We start from the raw sequence: 26,980 nt of genomic DNA on the forward strand, positions 1-26,980 counted from the left end.
TACCGGACGCGCAGGGTTATGGTGGGTTGACATGTCCCTAATATAGTGTTACAAGTTGTAAGATCTGTCTTTCACTTTGAACATGCATCGCCATATTTCCGTGCTGATAAATGTGGGTTTGGTTAAAAAAAATAAAATAAGGGGATACTATTTAGGAGCGAAACGGCAGCTAATGTTGAGCCGGATACACTAAAAGGAATTGAGTTGTAATCTGCTTTTACAAGAACATGTTTGCTATAAATGATAAATCACCAAATAATAAATTGCCTTTTTAAGGCTCCACGTGACAAAACGTAAAGTTTTGCAACACACAGGGCAATGGATTTGTTTGTGTTTTTGTAGTGGTGCTTTTAAAGAAATTAAATTAATTGAAAATTAAATATTAAATCAAATTAATCCATCACACAACAATAACACTGTTGTCTGTGTTCTTGGTTGTTTGCATATAATATATATAGATATATACTGTACTGTATATACTGTGCATTTTATATTTTTACTGCTATTTTACTGCTATTTTATTGCTTTCTATTATTCTATTATTATCTTATTGCTTCTGTATGCTGCTGTAGCGGAAAAATTTCCCCTCTGGGATTCATAAAGTAACTACCTAACCTAACCTAACCTAAATTAAGGAAAGACAATTATTATTATTTTTTATTTAACACTCAAGAAATGTAATTCTATTTCAATAAAAAAAAAGAAAAAAATTAAGGGGAAAAGTAATGAACATTAGACAAAATGTCAAACAACTATCTGAAAGGATTTGAACCCTCTGTCCCTTTTCCCCCCTCGAGTGAAACCTGGGGGGCACTAGGACCCGTCGTGTCTCTTCTCCCCCGGAGAGAACGTGTTTCAAATACAAAACAAGATACGTCACTGTTATTTACTTCCGTATTCGTTTGAAACCCCGTTGTTAGACCAGTTTAAAACCAGCGTTCAGATAGGACCTAAAAGGCCGGCACGCATCCTAAATTGAACGACACACTATATACGAAGCGGGGAGGAGAGGGAGGAGGGTTAACGTCTTCTCCGTGCCCGTTAAAGGTTTCATTTCTTTAGCAGAAGTCGCTGAACGTCGCGACGAGCTTAAACGACTTTAGCTTGTCGGTTAGCGGAGGTAACTTATCTTGTCGGTTCAACTCTTTGTGGGTCAAATGTCTTCCGCTTCCTACGTCTCCCCGCTCAACCGTGTGCGCTGCCTGGTAGCCCCTCTGTGTCTGCGTCAACTCGTAAGTAATCGCTTCAGCTCAGGTGATAATTACTGTCGATTAATCAGATGATATTTACTGGATATTCTGGAATTGATCATTTTAATTGGGTTAGCCATCGACAGTAGCACGCCGGCTCACTAGTCTGACTTGCAGAGGGTTTTTTTTTGCTGCTGCTTCTCTTTAACCAGCTGATTCCAGTTACCTCTCTTATCTAATTGCTCTCCAAGTTATTTACGTAGGCTTTTTGTTGTTGTTGTTGTTGTTGTTGTTGTTGTTGTTTGTCTGTGATGTTTAACAGGTGAAGGAGGCCATAAGGGAATCAGGGGGAAGAAAAAAAAGAAGCGCTAACAACACTTAAAAGTTATTTAATGGTAACGGTGTGAATCCATTAATTGTCTTTAGCTGCACGTTTTAATTATTATTTGAATGAAAGAATAATCACAGTAAAGTAATTATTTCAAATCAGTTACAATTATATTTGATGTCGACGGAGAGAGGAAAAATGCCAAAGGGAAGGTGTTCCCAATAATTTGTACATTTTAATGTGTGATGATGTGCTTCACTTCAGTATGAACTCCTGTTGCTTCAGACCTATTTCAATATTGCCCACTTACAAAAACTGCCTGTCAGGGGACCCGCAGTCAGTCACAGTCACCTGGCAGTGAAGCATCGACGTGCTGAAATGAAATGACTCCCGTCACTGCTGGGGTTTTGTGAGATTGACCATCCCCCTTCTTGCCCCAGGCCAACCTGACCACCGCCATGTCCGGAGGAGGTCCCGCCGTGGTGATGCGACTCGTGGCCTCTGCCTACACGGTGGCCGAGAAGGCCGGGGCCATCGTGAGGAAAGTGCTGCACAGCGGAGAACTGGGCATCGTAGAAAAGGTTAGGGCCCGTCGACGTCTCGTACTGAACCGACCCGGCCTGTGGCCGGCTGGACACGAACCTGTAAATGTTGTCTGCAAGTGGGAGAGTGGGGGGGGGGGGATTTAAAGCAGGTAATAATATGGGAATAACACACCGGTTGGTGTGAATTGGTTATAATCCTTTTGAGTTCCTGTCCGTACCCTCTGCACAGACGGGAGCCAACGATCTGCAGACCCTGGCAGACAGACTGGCGCAGCAGAGCATCTGTGCTTCACTCTCCAGGCGTTTCCCCAAAATCACCATCATCGGAGAGGAAGTGAGCCAACGCATGGTTTTTATTTTGGCGTTAACCTTCGGTGAGGACGAAGACTGATGACCGCCAGTGTCTTGTCTGTCTGTCTGTCTGTTTGTTTGTTTATGCAGGATCTTCCAGAAGAGGAGCTCCAGGAAGATCTCATCGAGGACGGCCAGGCGGAGGAGATCCTTCTGAAGAGCTGTCCAGCAGAATATAGCGGGCTGAAAGAAGAAGAGGTAGTAACCCACCAACGGATTCAGAAATATGACGCGCGTCTTCGGTAACGTTTGTCGGGATCGGCGGCTGAACGAACGAGCGTTTTCTCTCGTTTAAAAAAAAAAAAAAATCTCTCGCGCGGTCCGGTGCGCTGTGGCGTTTGTTAACTTGAACGCTGTTCACACACTTACTCTGATTGTGTCTGTCTGAATCTCAGCTGGTCGTGTGGGTTGATCCTGTCGACGGCACGAAGGAATATACTGAAGGTAGGCGCCCCAAACACACTTGTTGAGAAATCTGCCTTTGTGTGCGTGTGTTTCAAAGTTCACGCTCTCGACTTGTTAATGTAATAGATTACAGAACAATATCACCACGGCACTTAAAGGTAGTTCCTGTTTACCTTAACGAGTTTTTGTAGAATATTCAAATTAGGTGTTTATTGTTTGGACCGACAGTTTAATGGCAGCGCTGCATCAGCTGTGTTCTTTTGTCAGGGACACTTGTATCGGTCATTATCTTTACATCCAGAGTTTTGATATCTTGTGAATTGAATTTGAGTTTCTTGTGAATTGAATCAGTTCCTCGTGAAATAATGAGTTCATGTAAAAAAAACAACAATGAGCACAAAGAGAAGTCTCGATAAAAGGACGTAAGGAACGAGAGAAGAATCAACATGTTGGGAGTGAACGATTCGATGGAAAGGCTTGTTTATAGCCGCTTCGATCCCAACGCACGTCTGAGGTCGTATGAAGTGTCGGGGAGTTAAGAGCTCCTCCTCGGTTTGGTACCTGTTGCTTCTCCTCTGCTACCAGCGACGGGGGGTGAAAAACGGCTTCGCTGTGCTTTTTTTTTTTTTTTTCCCCTGTCCGCTCTGCGTGTCGATGGCGAATCGAAACACGCGTTCGCGAGTGAAATAATAGCAGTAAAAGAGAGTTCAGAGCGGCTTCCTGCTGACCTCCTCCCCGCTGCTTCCCGATCTGCAGGGTTCCTGGACAACGTGACGGTGCTCATTGGCATCGCGCACGCAGGCAGAGCCATCGCCGGTGTCATCAACCAGCCGTTCTACAACTACCAGGTACCAAACCCAACTTCGTCACGCGTGGCTGCGCTGCGAGAGATGTCTGCCTGGTTAGTTGTGACTCTTCCTCCTCCCTCCTCCTCCCTCCTCCTCCTCCTCCAGCTCGGCGCAGGAGCGTCTTTAGGCAGGACCATGTGGGGAATACCGGGATTGGGCGCCTTTGGGTTCCAGCTGCGGGAGGTGCCGGGCGACAGACGAATTGTCACCACCACCCGTTCCCACAGCAGCAAGGTGGTGACGGACTGCGTCGACGCCATGGAGCCTCACGAAGTCCTGAGAGTGGGCGGCGCCGGGAACAAGGTGAGACGGGTCGACCGGGAGTAACGTTTTGAGGCCGGAGACGGAGCTCTTGCTCCTCCGATCGCCCGCCTTCGCGAGAATCTCCCAAAAGTTCAAACAAACCGACGAGCTCCCGTAAAAGCCGGGGCTCCGCGTCGTTTTCTAGTCGCCGGTCGGTTCGGTAAAAGCGACGGCGGGTTTGGCTCTTTCGAAAACTAAAGTTCAGGTCAGCGGCCGGTCGACGCGGCCTTTTACGCCCTCTTGAGATCGGCAGACCGAGGACGGAGAGCGGGTCGACGCGCGAAGACGACTCTTCAGCGACTCTTCTCTCCGCAGATAATCCAGCTCGTCGAGGGGAAAGCTTCCGCTTACGTCTTCGCAAGTCCAGGCAGCAAGAAGTGGGACACCTGCGCCCCCGAAGCCATCCTGCGTGCCGTCGGAGGTAAATTCAGCCGACGCCGGAAGGAATCAAACGCTAAATCTTTTTTTTTTTTTTTTTGGTGTCGTTGTTTTCCTTTAAGGTTTCTAAAGTGTTTCGCCAAATAATAAATACGCCATCTGCTCTTTTTGCTTACGCAGGCAGACTGACTGATGTGCGCGGGAATCTGTACCGCTACGACGCCGACGTAAAGCACATGAACTCCGCCGGCGTCCTCGCTACGCTGCGCAACCACGAGTACTACGTCAGCAGAGTGCCGCAGTCGGTGCAGCGAGCGCTCGAGTCCCGTTGAGGTCCGTCTCCGCGTCCCTCCGGAGGCGGCGGAGAAACCGACGATCCGCCCGCAGACGAGTTCGTGGGCTCTCGCGTCAAAAAAGTTCACAATCGCCTGTTTTTGGACTCCTGCGAGTTGACGTGTCGTTTTGACTTTTGTGTCTCATTCCCACCAAATGTAAATAACCGTTCGCAAGGCGACATTTTGAATGCCGCCGTTTGCGCGCGCGGCACTCGCTCAATGAGAAACGAAAGCAGAAAAGCGGGCTCAACAGCACTTCCATTTATTTCACTGGTTCGAAACAAAACAAATCTCTGAACGTCCCAACGTACTGTTTCCAACCCGGAGGCCGATAGATCAACGAGGCGAAAGGCAAAAATTCAAATGAATAAAATCACGTTGGTTAAATGTTTCGTCAGTGAGTTGGAAATGATTTTTTTTTTTTTTTTTTTTTTTACTGGACTTCAATCGATAACCGCTAACTGGGAACGGTGTCATCTAACTGGCCGAATGCCAACAACGAACGAGACGCCACCGTCCGGACCCGGTGGTTCGGGCCTCTTGAGACGTCGACGTCCGCTGGCGAGCCTGGGAACGCGGCAGAAAACGAACACGCTTGACGACTACTTCTCAATCCCGTACTTTAAAGTCACGGCCCAACAACGACGCCGCTTTCCTTCTGCACACCTCCCGTCTTTGCTCTCCTCTCCTCTCCTGCACATCTACTGTATTCACCACGCCCAAAAACTGAACCGTTTACGCTACCGCGTCTCCGTCTCCGTCCCCCCCCCCGTTTTAAACCAACAATGGAAATCCAGCTGTTTTAATAACCGCACGCGCTCCTTCGGTCATAAGAGGGATTAAAAAAAAACAAATTGCGCAGCTCGGCGTCGGTTTGTGGAAAAAGTGGCTGGAATCGTCGATCTGATGAGGCGCGTCGACTGTGTACGAATGCCCGTCTGAAAGTGTCGCGTAGTTTAGCTGCGGCCTTTTTGTTTTAATTGCCTTTGCGAATGTGTTGTCTGCTTGCGTGCGGCAAGATTTCTGGCAATATTTATCGCGCTCGTGTCGTCGAAAATCTCCGGATTTTATCGATGTCTCCGCGGGGAGAGAAAACATTCTCGAGTCGTAGGGAAAGTCGTAGCTGTCGCGTCTACTGGGTGATCCCGAAAGGTGCATTTTGAGATTTTGGAAAATATGCTTCCGACGCTTCACGTCTTGTCTGTTAAATCTGTAGTTAAAGCCAGCGGCGGGTTAACGCGGTTTAACACGACCGGAAACAAGGAAGTGGCTGAAATGTCTCTGCTCTAATGAAACCCTTTCCACCTACCCGGCGCTTCTAAAGGTCGCTAATTAACACGATTATATCTCGTTTATTTAATCTGTACAAAAAAAAACAAAAAAACAACCTAAGTGTAACGGGACAAACCGACTCTTTCTGGAGGTTATGTGCCTCTTGGCTATTGGTCAGGTTGGGACCGGTCATTTTCTATAGCCTCCGCCGGTTGCCAGGCAACGGGTCCTTTAACAAGAAACCGTCGCAGATTGGACTGTTGTGCGGATGAATCGAACAAGATGCAGCACGTTAATAAATGTGCGAATTTTGTCAGCCGGGCTAGCCGTTTCCCTTTGTTTCCAGTCTTCGTGCTAAGCTACGTTAACCGTCTCCCGGCAGAAGGGTCGGGGTCCATATTTGACAAGAGGTGGCGTCAATCTGGCGCCGTGCGAGAATACGAATGAGCATATTTCCTAAAATGGCAAACGACCCCTTCAGGCCTCGTAATACTTCAGCCAGCATAAAAGCGGGAATCAAGACGAGACGGGAAACGTTTGGCCCCCGTACGCCGAGAAAATCGGTGGATTTGTACGGCGGCTCCGACGAAGACCTCGTCATCAATCACACAGGCGCGCATGCGTTCGCAGAATCACGACGGAGATCGTTAATCTAAAGGCAGAGAAGCATCTTGCCCATCCCACTAGAGGTTGGTGTCAATACTCCTGAATGGGCTGAGTAGTAGAAGTGAGGGCTGAGTCAATACATACCATGGCATCAAAAAAAAAACACCAAAAAAAATGGAAAAAAATACCACTCACGTGTTCATAAAAAGACCCACAGAACAAGCAGAAAAACACTCCGGAGTTTGTATTTACACATGAACAAGCTGACTGAGAGAAGGCTGGCGTGTTTGAGGCAGCCTGCGGGGGGACGTGGGCCGTGGACCAGCCGGGGGCGGAGCTGGGGAGCCGGGCGGCGGCGGAGCTGGAGAGCCGGTGGCCGGCCGCTCACCTCTTTTTAGGTGCCTGAGCGGTACGAGGCGGAGTGACAGGACGTCCTGAAGTCACCCCTCCGTACTGGTACTTTGCTTTTTTCTCTGACGGCTTCAGGATCTGAAAGGAAAAAAAAAACACGACGGTGTTGATAAATCCGTCGACGGCACGTTGAAGCGGGTTTAACGTGCCGGTAAAAGAAGCGGCGAATTCTCTACCTGGAAGGAGCACATCAGAGACTCGTCCACACTCATCATGCCGCCCGCATTGTCGAACTCTCCGCAGTAGTTGGGGGCAGAAAACAGTGTCACCAGCTGTCGCTTCGCAAAGAACTCGTAGCCGTCTTCGACAACCTGCAGGGCAGACGGAGACGAGCTGAGACGTTTAGTTTATCTGCCACCTGCTTTGATAACCGATCAACCGTTTAGGTCGTTTTTAAAAGGGGAAGAAAAAAAAATGTACTTGTTCAAACTCCGTACATGTGAGTACGTTGGTTTTTTTTTGGCTTTCTGTGATACTAAACTGAATATCTCTGCGTATTCGACTGTTGCGGAGTTCAAGCAAGTAAGTAGGACTGATATGTGACCATAAAAGCTACAAGACAGCAGAGATGCACTTTCGTGGCAAAATTTATTTGGCTAAATGTGTTTATAATACGTCTTTGACTGTTTAGAGTAGCTTCATTTCTCATATATTTTATTCACTCAACCAAAAACACACTTTCCCATCAGGTTATTTTACTACAACTATTTATAGATCTTCAGAAAACGCATTGTGTATTTTGAATTGGCACAAAACAGGCTTCCCTGTCACGCCGTATTAAACAAATGTGAAACTCTTAATTCGATTCTTTCTTCGCATTAAACCAATTAAACTCAAGTCATTATAAAGACTACTTTCAATTCTGCGTACATATTTTCTGTAAATTTCAAATAAAATTAGTCCAATTTATTTGTCTTGATAAAAGTGACATTTTATTCTCAACTCGAATCATTTGTGACCCGAACTACGAAGCAGCGCGAGCGTCACCTGATGCGCTCGACAGATGAGGTCCAGGTCGTGGCGGTTGAGGAACTTGCTGACCACGTCGGCCCCGAAGGTGAAGGAGACCCCCCGGTCGTTCTCCCCCCACCCCTGGACGTCTTTGTCGGGGTCCGACCACAGCAGGTCACACAGCAGGCCTGGAGCATCCGGTCACAAACACAAGTCGGTCACTGACGAATAGATATTCTGGGGAACACGGATGATCAACCTGCCACGCGCCGAAGTGTTGAGGGAGGGAACGGTGTGGGGGAAATATCTCTGAGCGGGCGTTTTTATTTACGTTTCCTTGAAAGTGTTCAACCTCTGGAGACTCGAGACGACGGTAAAAAAAGAAAAAAGAAAAAGAACTACAGGAAAGGATCATTAATCATCTCTGAATTTTAAGCTGTATCACTTTAGGTATCGAAAGACGATTATTTAATTCTGCCAAAAGAATACAAAGCATTCATTTTATACCATGGCAAAACTTTGACATGAAATAATTTATTTTACAGTGCGGGACTTTAACTTTTTGGTCAGGGCTTATTAATAAGTACGTTAATAAATCTGAAGGGGCATATGAGCGTGTTCATTCTTACCATTAGCGCCAATTATACTCAAGTCAATGAACAAACCGCTAATCCCAATTTTGTCTCCCTTTAGCTAAGTAATTCGAACACGGAGGGTAACGGACCTGTGTCTGGGACGTCAGTGGGTCTCATAATGCGTCGGATTTGTTCCATGGACTGCAGATCGGGTGAGAGTCCTGAAGGGAAAGAGGGTTGCATTAATAGCGTGACGCATCGCAGCAAACCCTGCGTGTATGAGGCGGAAAGATGGGCTGAAAATAACGTAAAGAACGACTTCACGTACTGTTAATTTAACGCAACAGTAATACAAAGAAGTGAACATTTTAACGTCACATTGTAAAGCCATCCCTGTAAATTATTACAATTATTCAAATACGCAATGCTGACAGTTACGCAACGCTCTATTTGAATTAAAGTTGCCCGTTTGAGATCGCGGCTGCAAATTATTCATTGCTGTGTAACGGAGATGCTTCACGAACCTCCGTGGCAGCAGAAAATCTTCTCGTCAATGATCGCAGCGATGGGCAGACAATTAAAACAGTCTGTGAAGGTCTTCCAGAGCTTTATGTTGAACCGGCGCTTGCCTGAGGAAAAGATCAAGGAAATGTAAGAGGAAGCGGAACAAACGCTTAGAAAGTCGGCTTCTAACAGAAACGGTGTGGATTTTTAGATTCAGATGTGATCCGGTGTCATCGACAGTAATCAGAAATGTTTTCTTGTATTTGGGGGCAAAAATAAGCGGTCAGATCGTCAGAGTCTTGATTCTCTGTTTTACAACTTAGGGGGGGGGGGGATGGCATGTTTGCAGTAAAGACTAAAGAATTGTTTATTCTAAGTTTCTGATACTGAATTTATATTTACATGTTATCACAAAAAGCACTAATACTCGCGTTTGAGACGGCTATAACCATCAAACGTTTATATTTGACAGAATTTAAGCTGGACAGTATTTCGCACAACAAACGGTGACGTTTTCCCGCTTACACTCGTCGTAGAAGCCGTAGATCCGGTTGATGGAGGCACACTCGTGGTTCCCCCTGAGCAAGAAGAAGTTTTCTGGGTATTTGATCTTGTAGGCGAGCAGCAGGCAGATGGTCTCCAGCGACTGCTTGCCTCTGTCCACGTAATCCCCCAGGAACAGATAGTTGGCCTCCGGGGGGAAGCCTCCGTACTCGAATAGCCTCAGGAGGTCTGTGTACTGTCCGTGGATGTCACCTGGAATTAAATGTTCAGCTGACGTCTCGCCGATGTGTAACGTATTATTTATAAAGAACACATTCATGAGTCTATGTGAAGTGAATTAAATACTGCGCATACATTTCTTCCAAAGTGTATTAGTTACACTACTGTGACGTAAAGGAGTGTAACTAATGTACTTTGGAAGAAATGTTTGTACTAAGAACCTTGGAAGTATAACAACTGATCCTTTTCTGTGTGCTTTAAAAAGTGAACACTTAACGAACGTTCTCACCACAGATTTTGAGAGGAGCCTCCAGTTCTAGCAGAATCGGCTGACTCAGGAAAATCTCTCTGGATTTGATGCAGAGCCCCCGAACCTCCGCCTCCGTCATCTGCACGACCTTCCCTGGACGACATCCTCGCACTGCAAGGCAAGAGGTAAAAACACATATATCAATATTTTGATATCAAATTGGATTTGATCCACATCACCTATCTTTTAACTATATGATTAAAGAGAGTGATCCATAAAAGAAGGTTTTATGTGGCTCCGGTTTTATTCCGGATTCGCTGCAAAATATCCACTAGAAAATATGAAAATTAATAGCCACGGTCTCGTATTATTGCTTGTATTAAAACACCATATATTATATAAAAAAATTTGCATGTTCAAAATCATATTCTTCGTCCTTCAGCGCAGTAGTTTTCTACTCTTTTGTTTTGTTTATATTGTGGATTACAGAGAGCTGACCTTTGCATTATCTTTGCTACTGGCCAGACTTTCGATTTACTCAAATCAACACGAGCTCTCATGAACTGGCAAGTGCAGGAACGAACAGCTTGTTGGCTCAGCTGGAAGCGTGTCGTGAGAGAGTGAGTGAGGGCGGTGTTGTCCAGGGAGGACAAAAAGTCTAGAGGGCAGATTCATGTATAAAGAAAAAAAAACAAAAACAAGGTTGTTGAGTAATGTGATAGCGCTGGCCGTGACAGGAAGGTTGATCACTGATTGTATACAAATACTTACAGTAAGAGCAAGTTAAGTGCATCGATAAAGATTTAAAATAAACAAAAAGTGATATTGAATTCTAAAAAAAAAACAACTAAAAAAAACCCCTTCAGTGTTCAGTTAGTGTGGTGAGCAGAGGTCCAGAGGGGTGTTGTGAGCACGATGACTATAAAAATGTTATTATCTGTGTCTGTGAGCTTCAGGCAACAGTTTCTACTAAAATATGTTTCAGCCTGAATATCCTAAACAGCTGGGGAATAAGTGTCCAAACTAGTTATTCTCCTCCGAAATCCATTTCAATTGTACCATTATTAAATTACAAATAGCCGTATAAGTCTACTTATTGTTTAGACTGATGAAACAAATTTTTGTGGGACATTTAGTAGCACTTTTTTTAGGGTTTTGGCTTAGTCTTGTTTTTGTTTTTGTTTTGTTTGTTTTCTAAGGTTGTAAATATTCATAATAATACATGCACCTTTTAAATCTATATAATGTGTTCAAATTGTGTCCCACATTTCACATATCCTCATTATGTTCTTTGCTCATTTATAAGTTAACACAAATGGAATCAGATGTAACTTAAGCACAGCACCAGTCTGCAGTTAGTTTCCACCACAGGTAAAATAAATAAATAAATAAACAAACAAACAATAGAAACACGCCGCATGTCTGTGTTATTAATTTGAAATGGCCTAGTTATGCAGGCTTTTGTGATCTCCTACGTCAGAGGGGGGGGAGGGGGCGTGTCCGGGCAGGTAGCCGACTCGTTAGCTGACTCGCCTTAGCAACGGGAGCAGTTAAGTGTTACTAAGCAACCCGCAACGTTTAACGGTTATATCCGTCCACTCCCTTCGTTAACGGAAGAAGAAGAAACACCGACCTGCTTGTGTCACTCGGACAAGTTTGAGCCTTTAAATGACGTTGAGTCGCGACCGTTGATCGGTTGACGTGGTTAGTTAGCTCTCGCCGCAGGACGAGGGCGCGCTATTTTTTTTTTTTGTTTGTTTGTTCGCCACTCTGCCGATTTACGCGCATCGGCGAGGACTTAACGTTTAACGGGCAGCGCGAGCGGTACGTCGCTACCGGTGACGGTAACGTGTGACATTAACGGCGTTGGTTTTTAACGGTTAGCTCGCGGCGTGCTGGTTTTTGACGCGCGATAGCGCAGGGAAAAAAAAAAAAAAAAAAACGGATTTCTAACACACCGAGGTGGGGGGGCTTACTGGTTTAAAATAAAAAATAAACAACAATACGAGCCTACCGTTCAGTCATTTTTTTTTCTTCTATTAGGCACACGGGAAGACAAAAAAAAAAAAAAAAAAAGCGCCGCAGAGCTGACGTACCTTCTAGTAGTCGAGAGATGAGGCTGTCAACGTTCAGCTCGCTCTCCGCCATGTTTCTGATACCTCGCGCAGGAATATGCGCGCGCGGGCTCCGCTCTGCCCCGAGCAGTGACTCGCAGGCTTGAGGAGGAGGACGAGCCTTAGTGGTCGCTCAGCGTGGAGGGAACACGCAGTCAGATGCTTTACTTCAGTTCAACTACCAGTACAGAGATGTACAAAAATAATAATCCATTACGAGTAAAAAAAAAAAAAAAAGTCCTGCGTGAAGAATTTGATTGAAGTAAAAGTATGTAAAAATTGTAGTTTTAAGTCTCAAAGTGATGGCTGCTGGTTTTGCCCATCTGACTGATATATTGTTAGATATGACATCATAAGATTAATAATATAGATTTGCAGCTATTTCTGACGTAGTCTACTGGACAATTTAAGGTTTTTCCTGTTGAAGGCAATCCTTCAACAAAGCTGTTGGTGAGATTTTTCAGCCTGGACTATTTTATTACACGATTACAAAGGAATCAACCATTTTTTATTTTATTTTTTTTTTTTTTTAAATATTGGAGCATTTTTTTAATTTAAAAATTAGAAAAGGGAAATGTTCAAAACGTTTGCATACATCAATCACGCATATGTTGAATCTTTCACAATTTCTGTTCAGTAAATACAAATATTTGATACACTTGTTGGTACCAGAAAGCAATTTTGAACACTAGAGTTAAATATGTGACTCTCTACCAGACGTTATCGCTGACACTACAACAACTGAACATCTATATTCCAGCGTGCAGCTGTATGCAGCCTTCAGCTCACTGATTTGGTTCTTGACATAACTTCAGAAAAGCTCACTGTTGGCTGCCTGAAACCGAAGACAGTAAAACAGGCAGCTGGAGCGGGAAGGTCAAACATCACACAAAACAAAGAAGCCCCAGTAATTGTGACAGGATTTGGTGAACCAATACTTAATGACGTATACCAATCGAGCTTCTGTAATGTTCAAAATTTGCTCGAAGGTGTTTTAAGGCTTAAATATGCTGCCGACAAGAAGAACAGCTCCGTTAAAAAGCAGATCTTTTCATTTCTACTGCGTTCTCCTTTTTGTTGTTCCGACGCTGACTGCAGGACAGAATCAGCCAGGCGGCGGTGATGCCAGCCAGTAAACCCACGACTCCTACGACCACCGGCACCCACACGGGCAGGACGGTGGGACACCTGGGCACTATGGATACGGGACTGGTGCTGGTGGCGTCTGTGGCAGGAGTAGTGATGATGATTGGTGGACTCGGGAGACTGTTGACTTTGGTGAAGATGTAGGGACTGGCCTGTAGGAAAGATAAAATGATTAGAGCTCTGAACATTTTATATCATATGTAAAACACATGGAAGAATTTATGAGCTGAACATTGAAGATAAGAACCATATGGTGCATTATAGTGGGATTATGGACTGATGAAGGGTTCAACATTAAGTAGATTAAGACCATATCAAATAAATATAATCATATGAATAAAAAGACTAAGTTTATTTCAATAGTCTTCAATTTGAAATATCACTTTTGCTAAGTCTGGTTACATTTTCTACACCATTCCCCCCATTTACTCTTTTTAATTCCACTTGTCTTTGTTGAAACTGTAAATAATGCTGAAAAAAAAAATAAAACTTATATATAGACTCTAAAATTCTTATAAAAAAGCATTTTCATTCTGTCATTTAAGAATCTACACATTACTCATATTTACAAAAAATAAAATAAAATAAAATTTTATTTAAAAAAAGCAAACGGATTCAATCCAACGTGGAGACACAAAACGAACAAATTATAACAGAGCAGAAAAAAAGCATTTTTCTGCTCTGTTATAATTTGTTCGTTTTGTGCATAAAATGTTTTGTGCATAAAATGTATGCATAACACTGAGGTTAAAATCTTATTGAAGTTATATTTTATGCTTTATTTTTTTTAAATGTTTATGTTTTATATAGAATACTTTATGACTCCATAAAAAGAAGATTTATAGACTATAAAATAAATTAAAGTGAGATAATGAATAAATATCTGGGATAACAAAAATAACTAAGCAGTGGGATTTCTCTACAGACTCCAGAAACTTTCATAAATACCTCGGAGGGACAGTGAATCTTGGAGCGGTCATATGTGAAGTTGTTGTAGGCTTGTTTCTTGCCTACAGGCTCCAACTGTTCAGACATGGAGAAAATCAGTAAAAAAAAAAACGCAAACCGCCAACACGTCGCAGAGTAACGCTGGCCACTCGGCTTCAGCTCGGTCCATCACTGCCCAACGCTCACCATGTTATTCCACAGGCCGATGGCCATCTCAGCATGAGCTCGCTCACTGATGTGGAAACAGTCCACGGAGAAGAAACTTGGGTCAGCGTCACCATTCTGGTGGAAAAAAAAAAAAAAAAAGAGGAAAAAATACATTTCCTGCATGAAATTCGTGTTTGGAAACTTGTTTGAGAACATTGCGGTGTCTCTGTAACTTACTCCAATTCGAGGGATAAAAGAATTGTGTAAAAAAGGTTGAAGTACGACAGCAAAGTCTTCTTTTCCATCATAGCGATCTCCGGAAATTAGAAACTGGATCTCAGCCTAAGAATATTAAAAAGAAATTAGTGAAATGAAAGATGGAACTTCGATTTTTTTTTTTTTTTAATTAAAAAAAAAAAGCCTTTTTGCTTTTACCTGGTACTTGTGATTGATTAGTTTTATCTCCTCAAGCTCTGCAGAGTTTTCTGATGGATTAATAACACATGGACAGTCGGTCCTGTAAAATATAAGATTTTCATTAATTCTCCTTTTATTGGCAAGAGGAAACATTTAATCCTCAACTAATTAAAAGTGAAATTTGGAAATAAAAAAGTTGGCTATGACATTAATGTTATTTTATAATAATGATGGTTATTTGTGACAGAGTTGATCTGAAACATAATTTTTAAACAATCTAATCTGTGGCACCAAGTAATATCTTTTTGTTGTTGTTGTTGTTGTTGGTGTTTGGAAAGGTCATACTCAGCCTTTTAAAGGAATACACCACCAACAATTCTTAATTATTATAGACTTGCATTTTAATATTAAGTTCTATAACATGCGGGAAGATGATAAAACAATCAGGTTAATGTACAGCATAACCAACCTCTGCAGTAATGAACAGCCCAGTGTGTCCTTCTTAACTGTTTTCAACAGATGTATCTCCATGAGTCCCACAACATTAACCAGCAGCCGCGGTACCTAAAGATACAGACCGAGAGAAGACGGTGTTAAACTCAGGGCAGTATATTACATGAACGTTTTAATATTTTTTTTTTAATGTAACTCACCTCTTTGTAAAGCATGTCTAAGGCGAGCATAAGATTGTGGCTGTAGTTCTTGGGGGACATGTTGTTCTACAGAGATGATGAGTATTGATGAATAGTATGAATGGTATTATAGTTCCTTAATGAATTGTTTTTGTGTGTGCAGTATATGGATCTTAGGGAACACTTACTTGGTCTGTGCAGTAATTGCAAAGATCATTCCCCCCAATGAATATTGTCACAAGTTTCCAGTCCTTTTCAAATTGCACCTGCTGTGTTTAAAACATGAGGATGGATGAAAAACCATACAAACATTGAAGCATGCATGCAGAGAATTTTCAAAGTGAATCAGTTTGGGGGAAGTCTCACCTTATTTTCTCTCATGGTCTTGATGAGAGTTTGGACTTGTTCTGGGATCTCTCTGTGACACAGTAAACAGGACAGTAGACGTTTAAGAGATGACAGTGTGTTGTTTAAAAAGTGTTACTCGAGAGGTTGAGGAACTGGAAGAATACATACGAGGTCTGAGCTCCAGCTACAGCCATGTTGAAACCCTTCTGTCCGATCCCCTGACTTTTGGAGAAGCCCTTCAGAGAGGGGTTGAACTTCCTCAAGATGTCTGAGGTGAATGCAGAAAAAGCAGATTGGCTGCCGTCTCTTTAGCAGTAAAATAGTGAATTCGGTAAAAGTTTGCTATGGCTACGTTAATGTCTTTTGGCTGGTTCAATACATTTTATAGATGCTCCCAGATGTGGATATCAGCGTGTTGATGCTTCAAATTGTTTGGAAACTGCCCCACAGTAAATAAATGTGGCAGTTCATATTTTTACCAAGCGTAAAATGGGGACACTGATGCCATTCTCATAGTTGTGCAATACATTTGAAGCTACCTTTTGTTGGCCAGCTTAGCTTTTACCCATACATGAAGAATGTAACGTCACTTTGATGAAATTACTTATTTGAACCCAAACTATGATCTTTTTTTTTTAATCCCTAACCACATGGTTTTTGGTGACTGTACCTAAAGAAGCCAACTGACAACACTGAAACCTGTTAGTCCTCTAGTGGACTAACGTGTATTACAAACTTTGGTGTGATATCTTTAAAGTAAACAGTGAGTCAGTGAATACTACAGGAAGTCACCAACTAACAAATAATACAGCACATATTTAACCTTTGAAAAGAAAACTGCCAGGAGACACTCCCTGCATCACGTTGTATGTAGAAATAGTTATTTCAGTCAGACAAATTAGACTTAGACAAATTAGGTTTTGCCTAATACGTGGCATGAACTCACTTGGTAGTGTTGTGACAGTCTCCAGAGTTTTATCCCCTCCAATGCTGCAAAAAAACCAACAACAACAACATCAGTGCGGTTTGTAAAGTTAACACTGACCTCATCTACATTAAAGACATGTCATACCTCCATGATACTCCTTTATACTCTGTGTTCCGTTGAAGGATGTTCTTTGCTTTGGCACCGGTGCCTGTCTGTGACAAGATGAGTCAGAGAAATTAAGTGAAACTTTTCAGTGAAGACATTGAGACAGATCGAGATGAACTTTACATCAAAGACACCAGAACCCGAATGAGATGAGCTTCACCTATCTGTCTGGTAACATGTTGATTAGACAGTTCATAGTTCAATAACACCACACAGATGATATCATCAGGTTTAAAGTTGGTGATACATGTCTAATATATGTTTTTATATATATATATATATATATATATATATATATATAAAAACAATCATTACCTCCTGTCATTGTGTTGTGACACTTACTGTTACAGAGTCTCCCAGTGCTGCCACCACCTTAATGTCTGCAGGTCTCAACTTGTGAACTATGAAAGACATAAAAGAGATTCAGATTATTGACATCAAGACAAACCACAAACATCCTCCCTGTACAGTGTAATATTAAGTATTTAACTAGCTCCTGTTCTCAGAATTTAGATTTTTTTTTTTTTTTTTTTTTTTTTATCGCTGCTTCCTGCAGCCACTATGTCTGTAAAATGTTACTGGAGCATCTTTTAAGGGATCTTCAGAGCATCTATTAAGTATTCGCTTATAGAAAACTGAAGCAATCAAGCTCCTAGCTTTTAAACCTTCGATAATGGAGGACACTGAATGTCATTTATTGACTGATAATGCAAAGATTCTGTCTTACCTGAAGTTGGCACAATGTCATGTGCATTGTGGTTCACGCAGGAGAAATCACTTCCCCAGTTCTGGAGAAGAAATACGGACATTTCAGACTACACTCTGAAATGTGGCTAAATTATATTCACCACCAATCTTCAGCTACATTATTATTATTTAGAGTATATAGCTTTAATCCTATGAGTGGAGAGTGCACTGACTTTTACCCACTGTGAACTGAATAGGCAGAATAGTAACTGGATAGATAGATACATTAATAGAATAATAAATTTCAGTTGTCATCCACAATTTTCTTTTTTTAAGACAGTTTCCCTCACTGCTGCAGCTTTTTACTTCTTCATTCAAACAGTGTTTACAACATCTATTTATTTTTCTCATGGTGAAGTTTAAGACTGCAATTAATCATTACTTTTCCTAGAAATTAATCTGTAAATTATTTTGTGTATTATTCAACCACTAATGGACATCAGACACTTACTGGAATAGGTCCAGGTGTTGGTGAGGGACCAATATAGTTGTAATCACTGTTGTTATATGTCCGAATAAAAGGTGAAGTCTGGAGAGAAAGACATAAACTCACATTTACATAAGCCATGTGGCTTCAAAATTGTGTTTATTCAAAAACATTAAATAACAGTTTTATAGTTTTATGTTTTATAGCATTGTGTCTCATGATTTATAAACACCATATTCAGCAGAATTAATAACTCTGGCTCTATTTAAATTTATAGTTCTCTTACCGTGGTCGGACACTTCAGGCTAATGGATGAAGTGAAATCTTGTTTGGAAGTCTTGTTGCCGATAGGTTCCAGCTGTATGAGACAATCATCATTCAGTAACATTTAATACATTATAAATACTATAAAAGCCTCTTTTTGTCCTCTTGGCAGATATATTCACCATGTTGTTCCAAAGAGAGCGAGCCATCAGCGTCTGGGCCTTCTGGCTGAGGTGGAAGCAGTCAGCGCTGAAGAAGGAGCGATCAGGACGGCCATCCTGAGGAAAAGGTCAATGTATTAACTTTAAGGCTTATTGACATTTTCCAACAATATTAGTAGGATTGTGAGAATATAGACTGCATGTAACCTCACTGTTTTACACAGAAAATAAGCAGTTAAAAACCAGGTAATTCAGTTTCTTAAAATTGGAATATTGACAAAATAATAATACAGAGAAAAGCACTACTGCGGTCAGGATGCTGTAATGCCGCTGGTGCTGATGCTGTGGTTAGATATTGGATAAGGTGAACTGTGGATCAAACTTCCTCACGCCCGTGTATGAAAGACAGAGCGTTACTACTGACCAGCAGTCGGGGGACAACGATTTCTCTGAAGAAAGGCTGGAGGACCACAGTGAAGTCTGAGCGATTGTCGTACCGTCCCGACTCCACAAGCTCTTGCAGGCCAAGCTGAGAGATAGAGCAAACAGCGAAGATTAATGAGGGTGAGCATGAGGGTTCGTGGTGGATCTTTTTTTTTTTTTTTTTCTGTACTTTCCCACCTGATAGCCTCTGTTGATATCCTCCAACATTTGAAGAGCTTTAGAGTTTGGCTTCGGCTTGACAACGCATGGACACACAATACTGGCAAAGGAGCGGTAATAGTGTTATCAGTTTATGATTATTTACTAGACGATAACCAGGGCACCCTTGACCCATTATTTTTCAAAATCTCAAAGATAACTTTAAGCAATACTCACTTCACCAGCCAAGTTGGGCACTTAAGTGTTGAGTCTATGTGCATTTCTCTCAGTGGTATTATATGAAGAGGCTCTACCAGGTTCACCAGAGCCCGAGGCACCTGACAGGGATCAGCTCAGTTAGAGCCAGCAAACAATGAGCCAACACGCATATCTACAACATGCAACCATATGTGTGATAATTGTACCTGTTTGTGAAGATAATCCAGACTTTCACGAACATTTCGAACATAATTTTCTTTCGAGAAGAGAAGCTGAAAACAAAGAAAGTTTTTTACTTTTTTTTATTTTCGGTGTTCCTTTCCGCCTCTTTACAAATGACCTGAAAATGAGAACTACATATTAGTACTCACAGAGTTGGAGCAGTAGTCACAGATGTCATTTCCACCGATGAAAAGGGTGATCACCTTCCAGTCGGATTCAAAGTTGATACTCTGTAAAACGAAGAAGAGCATGATTCATGTGAAAAGCGGAATTTATTTGTCCTGGTTTACGACATTTCTGCTGAAACATGGGCAAGTCTTCCTCGCAACTTTAAAAGATGGACAAATTTACCAAAGAATCATCATTTATAAACTTACAGACTCGTTCTTCATCCTCGCCACCAGAGCTCGCACTTGTGACGGTACGTCCCTAAAAACACAAACGCAATAAATGACCACAATGACAAAGCAAAGACTTTAAGAGTAACTGATCCCCTAAGAGCAGCTTTATCACAGATTTTATGTTATGGAAACTTGGGTTGTAAAACTATATTATCGAAGATAGGTTACTTCTTAAAAACTGACAATAACGTATTAATCAAACTGGTTTGTATAGTACTGATAACAAACTTGGCATGTGCATCTACATAACCCTCTGAGCTAAACTCAGTTTAATTTTTTTATTATATAAGCAGGAATTTATGATTAAAAGTAGTCTGATAATCCCAAAAAGACCTCAAAAGGAACGTACTTGCTTTTTGCTCCCGTTACAGCCTGGTTGAGGAAAGCTTGAGGGGTGTTCTGCTTGCCCGTACCGACAGAGTAGCCCGTCAGGTTGTGGTTGAAATGTTTCATGATGTCTGTATAACAAAGGAAGTAACAATAGCAAAATGTAAACAGTGTCCATCCCAGAGAGAAAAACATTTAATTTAGCTTTTCATTTGAACAAAATAAAAGACTCACTAGGCAGAGTGGTGATAGTTGTGAGGTTTCCATCTCCACCAATACTGCAAAAATACATATAATATTACTTTCCAACTACAGAAATGAGTGATCACCCAACACTGACACAAGACATATAACATTAGCACAACGGTGAAATATTGTGTGATAGATAAAGAGTGTTTCCTGACTCACCTCCAGGATAAACCTCTGTACTCTCGCAGGACTCCCAGGATGTTGTTCTGGCTGGCCGCGATGCCGTTTCCTGCCTGACGGACAGAACAGGACAGTGTTTCATTACCATGAGGAAATAAGGCAGTCTATGAATTTCCCCAAATATACACCAGGTGAAAGAAGTACTAGAAGCTTTAGCGTCCCTTTTATCTACACTTAAGAAACGTTCCATCTGTTTTATATAGAACAATAGACTGCCTAACATCCAACTTCATTATTGAGAAGCCTAACTTTGTGCTTGTTTTTCTTACAAAGGTCAAACTCTATAGAATAATACAGTTGTAAAAGTACATAAAACTAACAAAGTTTGTGGTTTTGGACCTAATTGCACCTATAGATCTATTAATATGATGTTCCTGGGACACATTTTTTTAAATACTGACAGAATACATGTATAATTTTGTTAAAAATTTTTATTTGATTATATGTAATTATATTTTATGTTTCAGATTTATAGAGTTTGTTTTAGATTTTATGGCCTGTATTTCTAATATCCCTTTTTTTTTTTTTTTTCATCCATCCATCCATCAGAATAACAAAATGACTCACTGTCAACGAATCCCCCACAGCAGCCACAACTTTGATATCTCCAGGTCTGAGTTCATGGACTGGGAAAATACAGAAGAAATCTCAGACCAGTCAGAATAACAAAGGCTCTCAACTTCATCAATAAGACAAGGCTGTTCAGAGACAGTATACAATAACATCACACCTACATGATATGTAAATATAATAATAACAACTTGTTAGAAATATTGTATAGCAGGTTTAAAGGCCCGTTTAAAGGTTATAAAATTACAGGCTGGATTACAGGACACTATGTCAAATATGACGAAATGTGACAATGTGATCATGACAGTAAATGTAACTTTTATTTATGAATAATAAGTTGATGAATGCATAAAGGATAAATGACAAGTTCGGAAAGAAAAGGGGGAAAAAAAAAAATCATAAATTAGTGTGTCAGATAAATTGTGTGAAAACCTTAGTTTGTATTTGCATGTGTTTGTGTGCAAACGTGTGTCATGAACACAAATATTTGTTTTAATGCAAAATTAAAAGCCTCACATGGAAAAATGACACACAAATACTCATAATGAATCAAATCTGCGTGACTTTTCTAATGTGTTGATTCTAAAAAGGCGTTTCTTTATTTATTTTTTGCCCATTTAAAGTCCCCCCGGCCTCTGATAAATGCCTGTATGTGTAAACCCTCTTACCTGACGTGGGTGTGGAGGCGGAGGGGCTGAAGTCCTCGCAGGGCATCTCTGTCCCTGTAAACTGAACGGACACACAGAGCACAATCAGAACGAGACAGGAGGCGGACAAAGCTGCCTCAACCTCCATTTGGCTCAGAAGCAGACGGTACTCACTGGCAGGACGAGGGGAGAGCCACTGTCATGGTGATATGAAGGAGAGTTTTCTTCCGTCCTCAGGAAGGGTCGGTCCTTGAGGAGGGAGACAGACAGCCAAAGAGAGGAGGGGGAGTAAAGAGGATGAATATTAGTACGGCGCTCAGAAATTTTGTTTTTAATAAGAGCATGTTTGATTGTACACCGACATGCTGTATAACTGTATATGTGTAGGTTTTCTGCGGTGTTACTCACCTCCGTTGGACATGGCAATGCGATGATCTGTCCATTGTCCTCTGTTTGGTGTTGGCCAACCGTGGGCTGCAGCTGAAAGACAGAAAATGCATTGTTGTCATGGTTGCAACTCCAAGAACAATAACTGAGTGTGAAGCAGAGAAGGATAAGAAGAATAAATGAGGGAGGAGTAGCCGGTGGATTTCATTTTTAATTCTGCTGCTTCAGGCCTCACCAGGTTTGTCCACAGCTGCAGCGTCAGTTTATCCGTGTGCAGTGACGCCTCAGGCTCAGAGAGAGGCTTCTCGCTCTGCTAAAAAAAAGAAGATAAACAAGAATATACAGAAAGTACATCTGCAGTTTCACTCCGTGTTTGTTAATGTCACAAACACGTGAAATGTCGTCCTCTCAGAACATAAGCTTTTGGTCTTCATTGGCAATTGTTGATTTTAACAGAGAGGTTTGGTGCGTTGTAAGTTTGATTCACCGCTGCAATCACAGGAAGAGATATTACAAAAGAGCAACGGTTTAGCAAATGGGAAATTAACCCTCGTTCAGCGGCTCTTGGACTGCACACCGCACCATTGGTGCATACCATAACTGCAGGGCTGTGTGTGGCTGCCTCCTTTATGTTTTATGAGTGTAAAGTTAGTTTTGATCAGGTTTTGTATTAATTTTAGTTTGGATTAGTCAAGAAGGTAGTCTTTGTGACCCTAAGTCACCATGTTTTTGAATTTATTTATTTGATTTTGTTCCACCTCTTCCCTCTAAATTGTGTCATCCGTATCTAAACAATAATTATCTGACGGATTACAGCATTTTGTTGCTACCGTTATAGCAGATAGACATAAATAGAATATGAACAGATTTTTTTTTCTTCAAAATGTGCCCACACGGCAATCCCAGACGGGAATGTAACTCACAGTGACAGCTGATGGGTCTCTGATGAAAGGAGTGTCCTGAAGTGTGACGGTGAAGTCGTCTCTGTCACTGTACCAATGCCTCTCTACCATGAGCTCATCCAAGGACTCCTGGAAAATGAATTCACTTGATCTTATCAGATTTTCACAGCAGCTAAAATAACCACAGATTTAAAAGTAGTTAAATACACAAACAGCATTTTTGGTCTGAAATATGGACAAACCTGCAGAGCTTGAGTCAACATGGCCCTCAGATGCCTGACTTCTCCTTCGCTGCTTGTTTCCAGACATGGACACATCCTGTTTGTAAACAAATTTACTCATTAAAAACTTGACTGGAAATAATTTTGTTGAAGAATCGAAGAAGATCTACAACACTTACTTGCTCTGGATAGTGTCATGCTCTCCATCCCATAATGCAACACTGACAGTGGTACGTTTAAGCTGCAACACAGTGATGTGGAATTCTTTTTCAATATTGGTAAAACAGAAAGACTGAAAGACTGCAAATAGTCTGAAATGTACCTGAGAGTGCAGCAGCTTCAGAGCGTCGTCCACCTCTTCAACGACTGCTCTGATAACAGATGTGACCTGCAGCACAAACACATCAGTCGGAGACGGCAGGAAATTTCAGATACTTTTTGAAACTTTGCAAGAATTGTTGTGATTGCCTTTCTAGAGCCACAATTTTCTAAACTTCTCAACAACATAGTCACCTGCATGGAATTTAAAAATGAACTGTACAATGCATTTTCAAAAGGGTCGCTGTCAGCTCATAATTAAAAAATGGGGGAGATATTAGCAAAATACAAAATATCTGAAGTAATGGCAATAATGCATATAAGACACTGATAAGAATAAATAACTTCCGTGTTTGAGTCAATAGAAACGTGGAAGACAAATCATTTGGATTCTTAAAGACAAAGCAACAACAAAAATTATAAAACATCCTTATTGATGTCTTTGACTGTTTACCTCCTGCTGCTTGCAGGCACAGAGCGGATCCACCTGAACGAAGAGAAGCACCAGCTTCCAATCTCGATTCACATCAATATCCTGGTGGGGGAAAAAAAAATCACATCAACTCCTTTAAAGCTGTTTATTTTATGGGTTTGTGACAATAATTCTCCATTATGCCAGTAATTCAGCAGTAACTATTAGGAAATTTTATTTTAGTTAAATAATTCCAAATAATAGCAAGTGTAACCTAGAGAATTTAGCTGTTTTTTTTTTTTTTAACATAGCTACAATTCAACAAATATTAAGATCACAGTTTCTGACAAAAACAATCAATAATTAGAGAACATGTTTTGGGGTGTTAAATGAACAGGTTTCTTTTTTCTTTTCTTTTTTTTAAAGATTTCTTTATTTTATCTAAAATTGATGGCAAATTAAAATAATTCTTTGCAAAGCCTGCTTGGATTTTTTTTTTCCGGATCATTTTATACAAGGAAGACAGTTAAGAGAGGCACTTTTCATTTTGAATATTTAATAGCTCCTTATATTTGAGTACCTGATTGTTCTGTAGGTAGAGTGATACTTCCTTTGCCTGCTCCACAAGCGTGCTACAAAGGGAAGAAAACATGAAAGAAAAACATCATTTGAAGCAGATAGAGTCACTGCTAGTGTATTTTTCAGGTGGCAGGAAGTGCAGTCTTTACCTGTGTTGAAGAAACTGAGGCGTGTACAAGTTAGTTTCCTCTGAGAGGACGCTGATCAGTTCAGGACTGAACAGAGTCATCAGCTCTGATGGAGGGAAAGGAACAAGTTTAATGTCAAACCTCAGGGCTTATTTTCCCCATGTAGTTCACAGGTGTAGAACTTAAATGGTGAGCTGATTAATCAAGTAGTCAAATGACAGAAAACTAATGAACACCAATTTTTTTGTTTACATGTCACTTAAAAATGCCAAAAGATTCACTGGTTCCAGAAGATTTACAAGTTTTCATTATATTCTACCTCAATAAAAACATAATATCTGGGAATTTCTGTTGGTCTGACAAAAGCAGTTTAAAGATGTCAACTTGGGCTTTAGCTTTTCTGGTGGGCATTTCCTTTTATTAGTTTCTGACATTTTATATATCTAACAATTAATGGAATTTTTTTGTTCAGTAGTGAAAATAATTTGTTTGTTGCAGCCAAATAGGACTTGTGTTGTTGTTACTGTCATATCAATTAAAGTACTCATCACCTGTTATCATGAAAGCTTTCAAATGGCAACCTTACATATGCTATGTATCTTATAATTGATTATGAAATTTAAGATGCACCAAATCCATGCATCAAATACATTTAACAATGAAAAACAGCTAAACTCTAGTTATAATAGAGTGCATTATCAGTCAAGGTTACAGTTTTATCAGGGCTTTAAACCCTGGTTTGACATTTTTATCAGAATAAATTAAATGTTAACAGACAACTGTGACCTTCCTGATTTGTGTTTTATCTGTATGAAGAACAGGCGGTACTCGTGATTTCGTGAAAGGCTTTCAAGAAAATAAGAGACTCTGCAGGCCTGCTGTGTAAAAATCTAAAGTATCGGGGTTCGTTGTTTCACATTATCGCCGTCAGTTTAGATATTATTGAAGTAAAGCTAGTGCGCAGTAGTGCAATAGAAGCTCATATCAACCGTTTTTAGATTAGTGTATTCAGACTGCCAATTGCAGCCAAAGTAAGATTTTGAACGAGTCATTTGGTTTCCTTTTGTCTCAACAAATTGAAGCTTTAACATTTAGTCCTACTGGGGCCTTTAACTGAATTTCAAAAGAAAAAAAAAAAAGATACAGAGATGATGATTTGTCAAACAGAAACTTACCTCTGAGTCTGGACACGACTGTGGACAGCTCAGTGCTGCAGAAGAAAACCACAGTGGGAATTTTGGACCTTGGATGTAACTTTTACTGCAGAGTGTAGCTGAGCGGTGACCTGTGCTCACCTGTGCATGTGAAGTCCGATGAAGGAGAGCACTGCCACATCTGAGGGCTTAACACCGTTAACTTGAGACAAACAGGAATAATGAAGAATTGTATTTGTTTCAAATCAGAAATAACATTCTTGTAGGGGAGTTCAGCAGGTAGATAAAATAAAGGGCTGACAGTGCGTTAATGAATAAACCAATCGGTGGTGGAAGAGTCATCTAGGAAGTAGCAATAACAGAATACACAAAAGTCCTGGATTCAAACTTGGGTCAGCAAAGTGTACTAAAAGTATCGGAAGTCGTCATTATGTCCTATTAAAATAATATACTAATCATATTATATGTGTGTTTATTTTAAGGATGCATCAGTAAAACATAACTTCTATTGCACTAAACACGCTCAAAATTGAAGAAGAAGCTCTGTCAAAAAAAAAAAAGTGGTTATTCTTTAGTCATGCTCTTCACCTCTTGAGTGACCTGAGAATAAGCGAGAAAACACTGCATGTAAATCTGCTCTCTTTCTGACTTACCAGTTGGAGGAGGCTGCTGAGAGGGGAACATCTGAGTGCAGGGCAGTCCGGCTGCTGAAAGCGTGAAGAAATAACAAAGAATACAGATACTGCATGAGTGGAGCAGCTATTAAGAACATTTAACATGCAGAACTCTTTTATTCAAGTGTAAAATAAAATTGAATTTCTGGAGCAGCAAAGGCATCAAGCAAATTGAGCCAATAATAAACTAACCTGGAAAAATAACAAGTAAATAAGATTTTAAAGGTTATTTTAAGTGACTGAGTGCAAATTAGTCTGAAGACCTGTTGTCCATGTGAAACCCAGCAGTGAGATCAGAACCAGCTGTTGAAGCATCCTCGTCCTCATGTTTGTCCTCGTGGATCTTTTCTGTATTTCTTTCCGTCCTCTCTGCTCTGTCTGTCTAGCAG

The 26,980-nt window shown here is 41.1% G+C and overlaps 3 protein-coding genes across 6 annotated transcripts; 1 reads left to right on the forward strand and 2 right to left on the reverse strand.

The window, feature by feature from the left end:
- The first annotated feature begins 923 nt into the window (after nucleotides 1–923).
- On the forward strand, nucleotides 924–5,537 carry bpnt1 (bisphosphate nucleotidase 1). 3 transcript variants are annotated; one of them, XM_069161803.1, is made up of 10 exons: nucleotides 1,173–1,232; nucleotides 1,513–1,585; nucleotides 1,959–2,099; nucleotides 2,293–2,397; nucleotides 2,505–2,612; nucleotides 2,810–2,858; nucleotides 3,576–3,667; nucleotides 3,773–3,970; nucleotides 4,286–4,391; nucleotides 4,529–5,537. In XM_069161803.1, the coding sequence occupies exons 2-10, from the start codon at nucleotides 1,583–1,585 to the stop codon at nucleotides 4,678–4,680; spliced, it is 954 nt and encodes a 317-aa protein (XP_069017904.1). In that variant the 5' UTR covers nucleotides 1,173–1,232; nucleotides 1,513–1,582; the 3' UTR covers nucleotides 4,681–5,537. The 3 variants fall into 3 exon arrangements, with proteins under 3 accessions (XP_069017903.1, XP_069017904.1, XP_069017906.1); XM_069161802.1 differs by lacking the exon at nucleotides 1,513–1,585 and having other exon boundaries at nucleotides 924–1,232; XM_069161805.1 differs by lacking the exon at nucleotides 1,173–1,232 and having other exon boundaries at nucleotides 1,243–1,585.
- Nucleotides 4,930–12,177, reverse strand: LOC138205674 (serine/threonine-protein phosphatase PP1-beta catalytic subunit-like). 2 transcript variants are annotated; one of them, XM_069161806.1, is made up of 8 exons: nucleotides 12,072–12,177; nucleotides 10,015–10,146; nucleotides 9,528–9,758; nucleotides 9,023–9,127; nucleotides 8,648–8,719; nucleotides 7,960–8,111; nucleotides 7,149–7,283; nucleotides 4,930–7,050 (listed from the first exon to the last, which is right to left on the reverse strand). In XM_069161806.1, the coding sequence occupies exons 1-8, from the start codon at nucleotides 12,121–12,123 to the stop codon at nucleotides 6,946–6,948; spliced, it is 984 nt and encodes a 327-aa protein (XP_069017907.1). In that variant the 5' UTR covers nucleotides 12,124–12,177; the 3' UTR covers nucleotides 4,930–6,945. The 2 variants fall into 2 exon arrangements, with proteins under 2 accessions (XP_069017907.1, XP_069017908.1); XM_069161807.1 differs by lacking the exon at nucleotides 12,072–12,177 and adding an exon at nucleotides 11,990–12,006.
- A 453-nt stretch (nucleotides 12,178–12,630) lies between these two features.
- Nucleotides 12,631–26,918, reverse strand: LOC138205506 (phospholipase B1, membrane-associated-like). Its single transcript, XM_069161523.1, has 42 exons — nucleotides 26,855–26,918; nucleotides 26,571–26,621; nucleotides 26,059–26,119; nucleotides 25,939–25,973; nucleotides 24,785–24,869; nucleotides 24,637–24,688; nucleotides 24,099–24,179; nucleotides 23,649–23,714; nucleotides 23,506–23,567; nucleotides 23,348–23,423; nucleotides 23,133–23,234; nucleotides 22,439–22,516; nucleotides 22,225–22,296; nucleotides 21,991–22,065; nucleotides 21,838–21,898; nucleotides 21,167–21,225; nucleotides 20,579–20,652; nucleotides 20,405–20,448; nucleotides 20,193–20,301; nucleotides 19,820–19,871; nucleotides 19,592–19,672; nucleotides 19,427–19,492; nucleotides 19,239–19,339; nucleotides 19,041–19,122; nucleotides 18,844–18,948; nucleotides 18,441–18,536; nucleotides 18,281–18,352; nucleotides 18,019–18,096; nucleotides 17,548–17,608; nucleotides 17,163–17,221; nucleotides 16,800–16,867; nucleotides 16,674–16,717; nucleotides 15,896–15,995; nucleotides 15,746–15,797; nucleotides 15,568–15,648; nucleotides 15,401–15,466; nucleotides 15,217–15,311; nucleotides 14,766–14,847; nucleotides 14,568–14,672; nucleotides 14,370–14,465; nucleotides 14,184–14,258; nucleotides 12,631–13,387 (listed from the first exon to the last, which is right to left on the reverse strand). Exons 1-42 carry the CDS (start codon nucleotides 26,916–26,918, stop codon nucleotides 13,124–13,126), a joined length of 3,288 nt encoding a protein of 1,095 aa, XP_069017624.1. The 3' UTR covers nucleotides 12,631–13,123.
- Between the last annotated feature and the right edge of the window lie 62 nt (nucleotides 26,919–26,980).

This window comes from Embiotoca jacksoni, unplaced genomic scaffold (assembly GCF_022577435.1).
Source record: "Embiotoca jacksoni isolate LCO1_2020_lvr unplaced genomic scaffold, fEmbJac1.0.p SCAF_29, whole genome shotgun sequence".
NCBI lineage: Eukaryota > Metazoa > Chordata > Actinopteri > Embiotocidae > Embiotoca > Embiotoca jacksoni.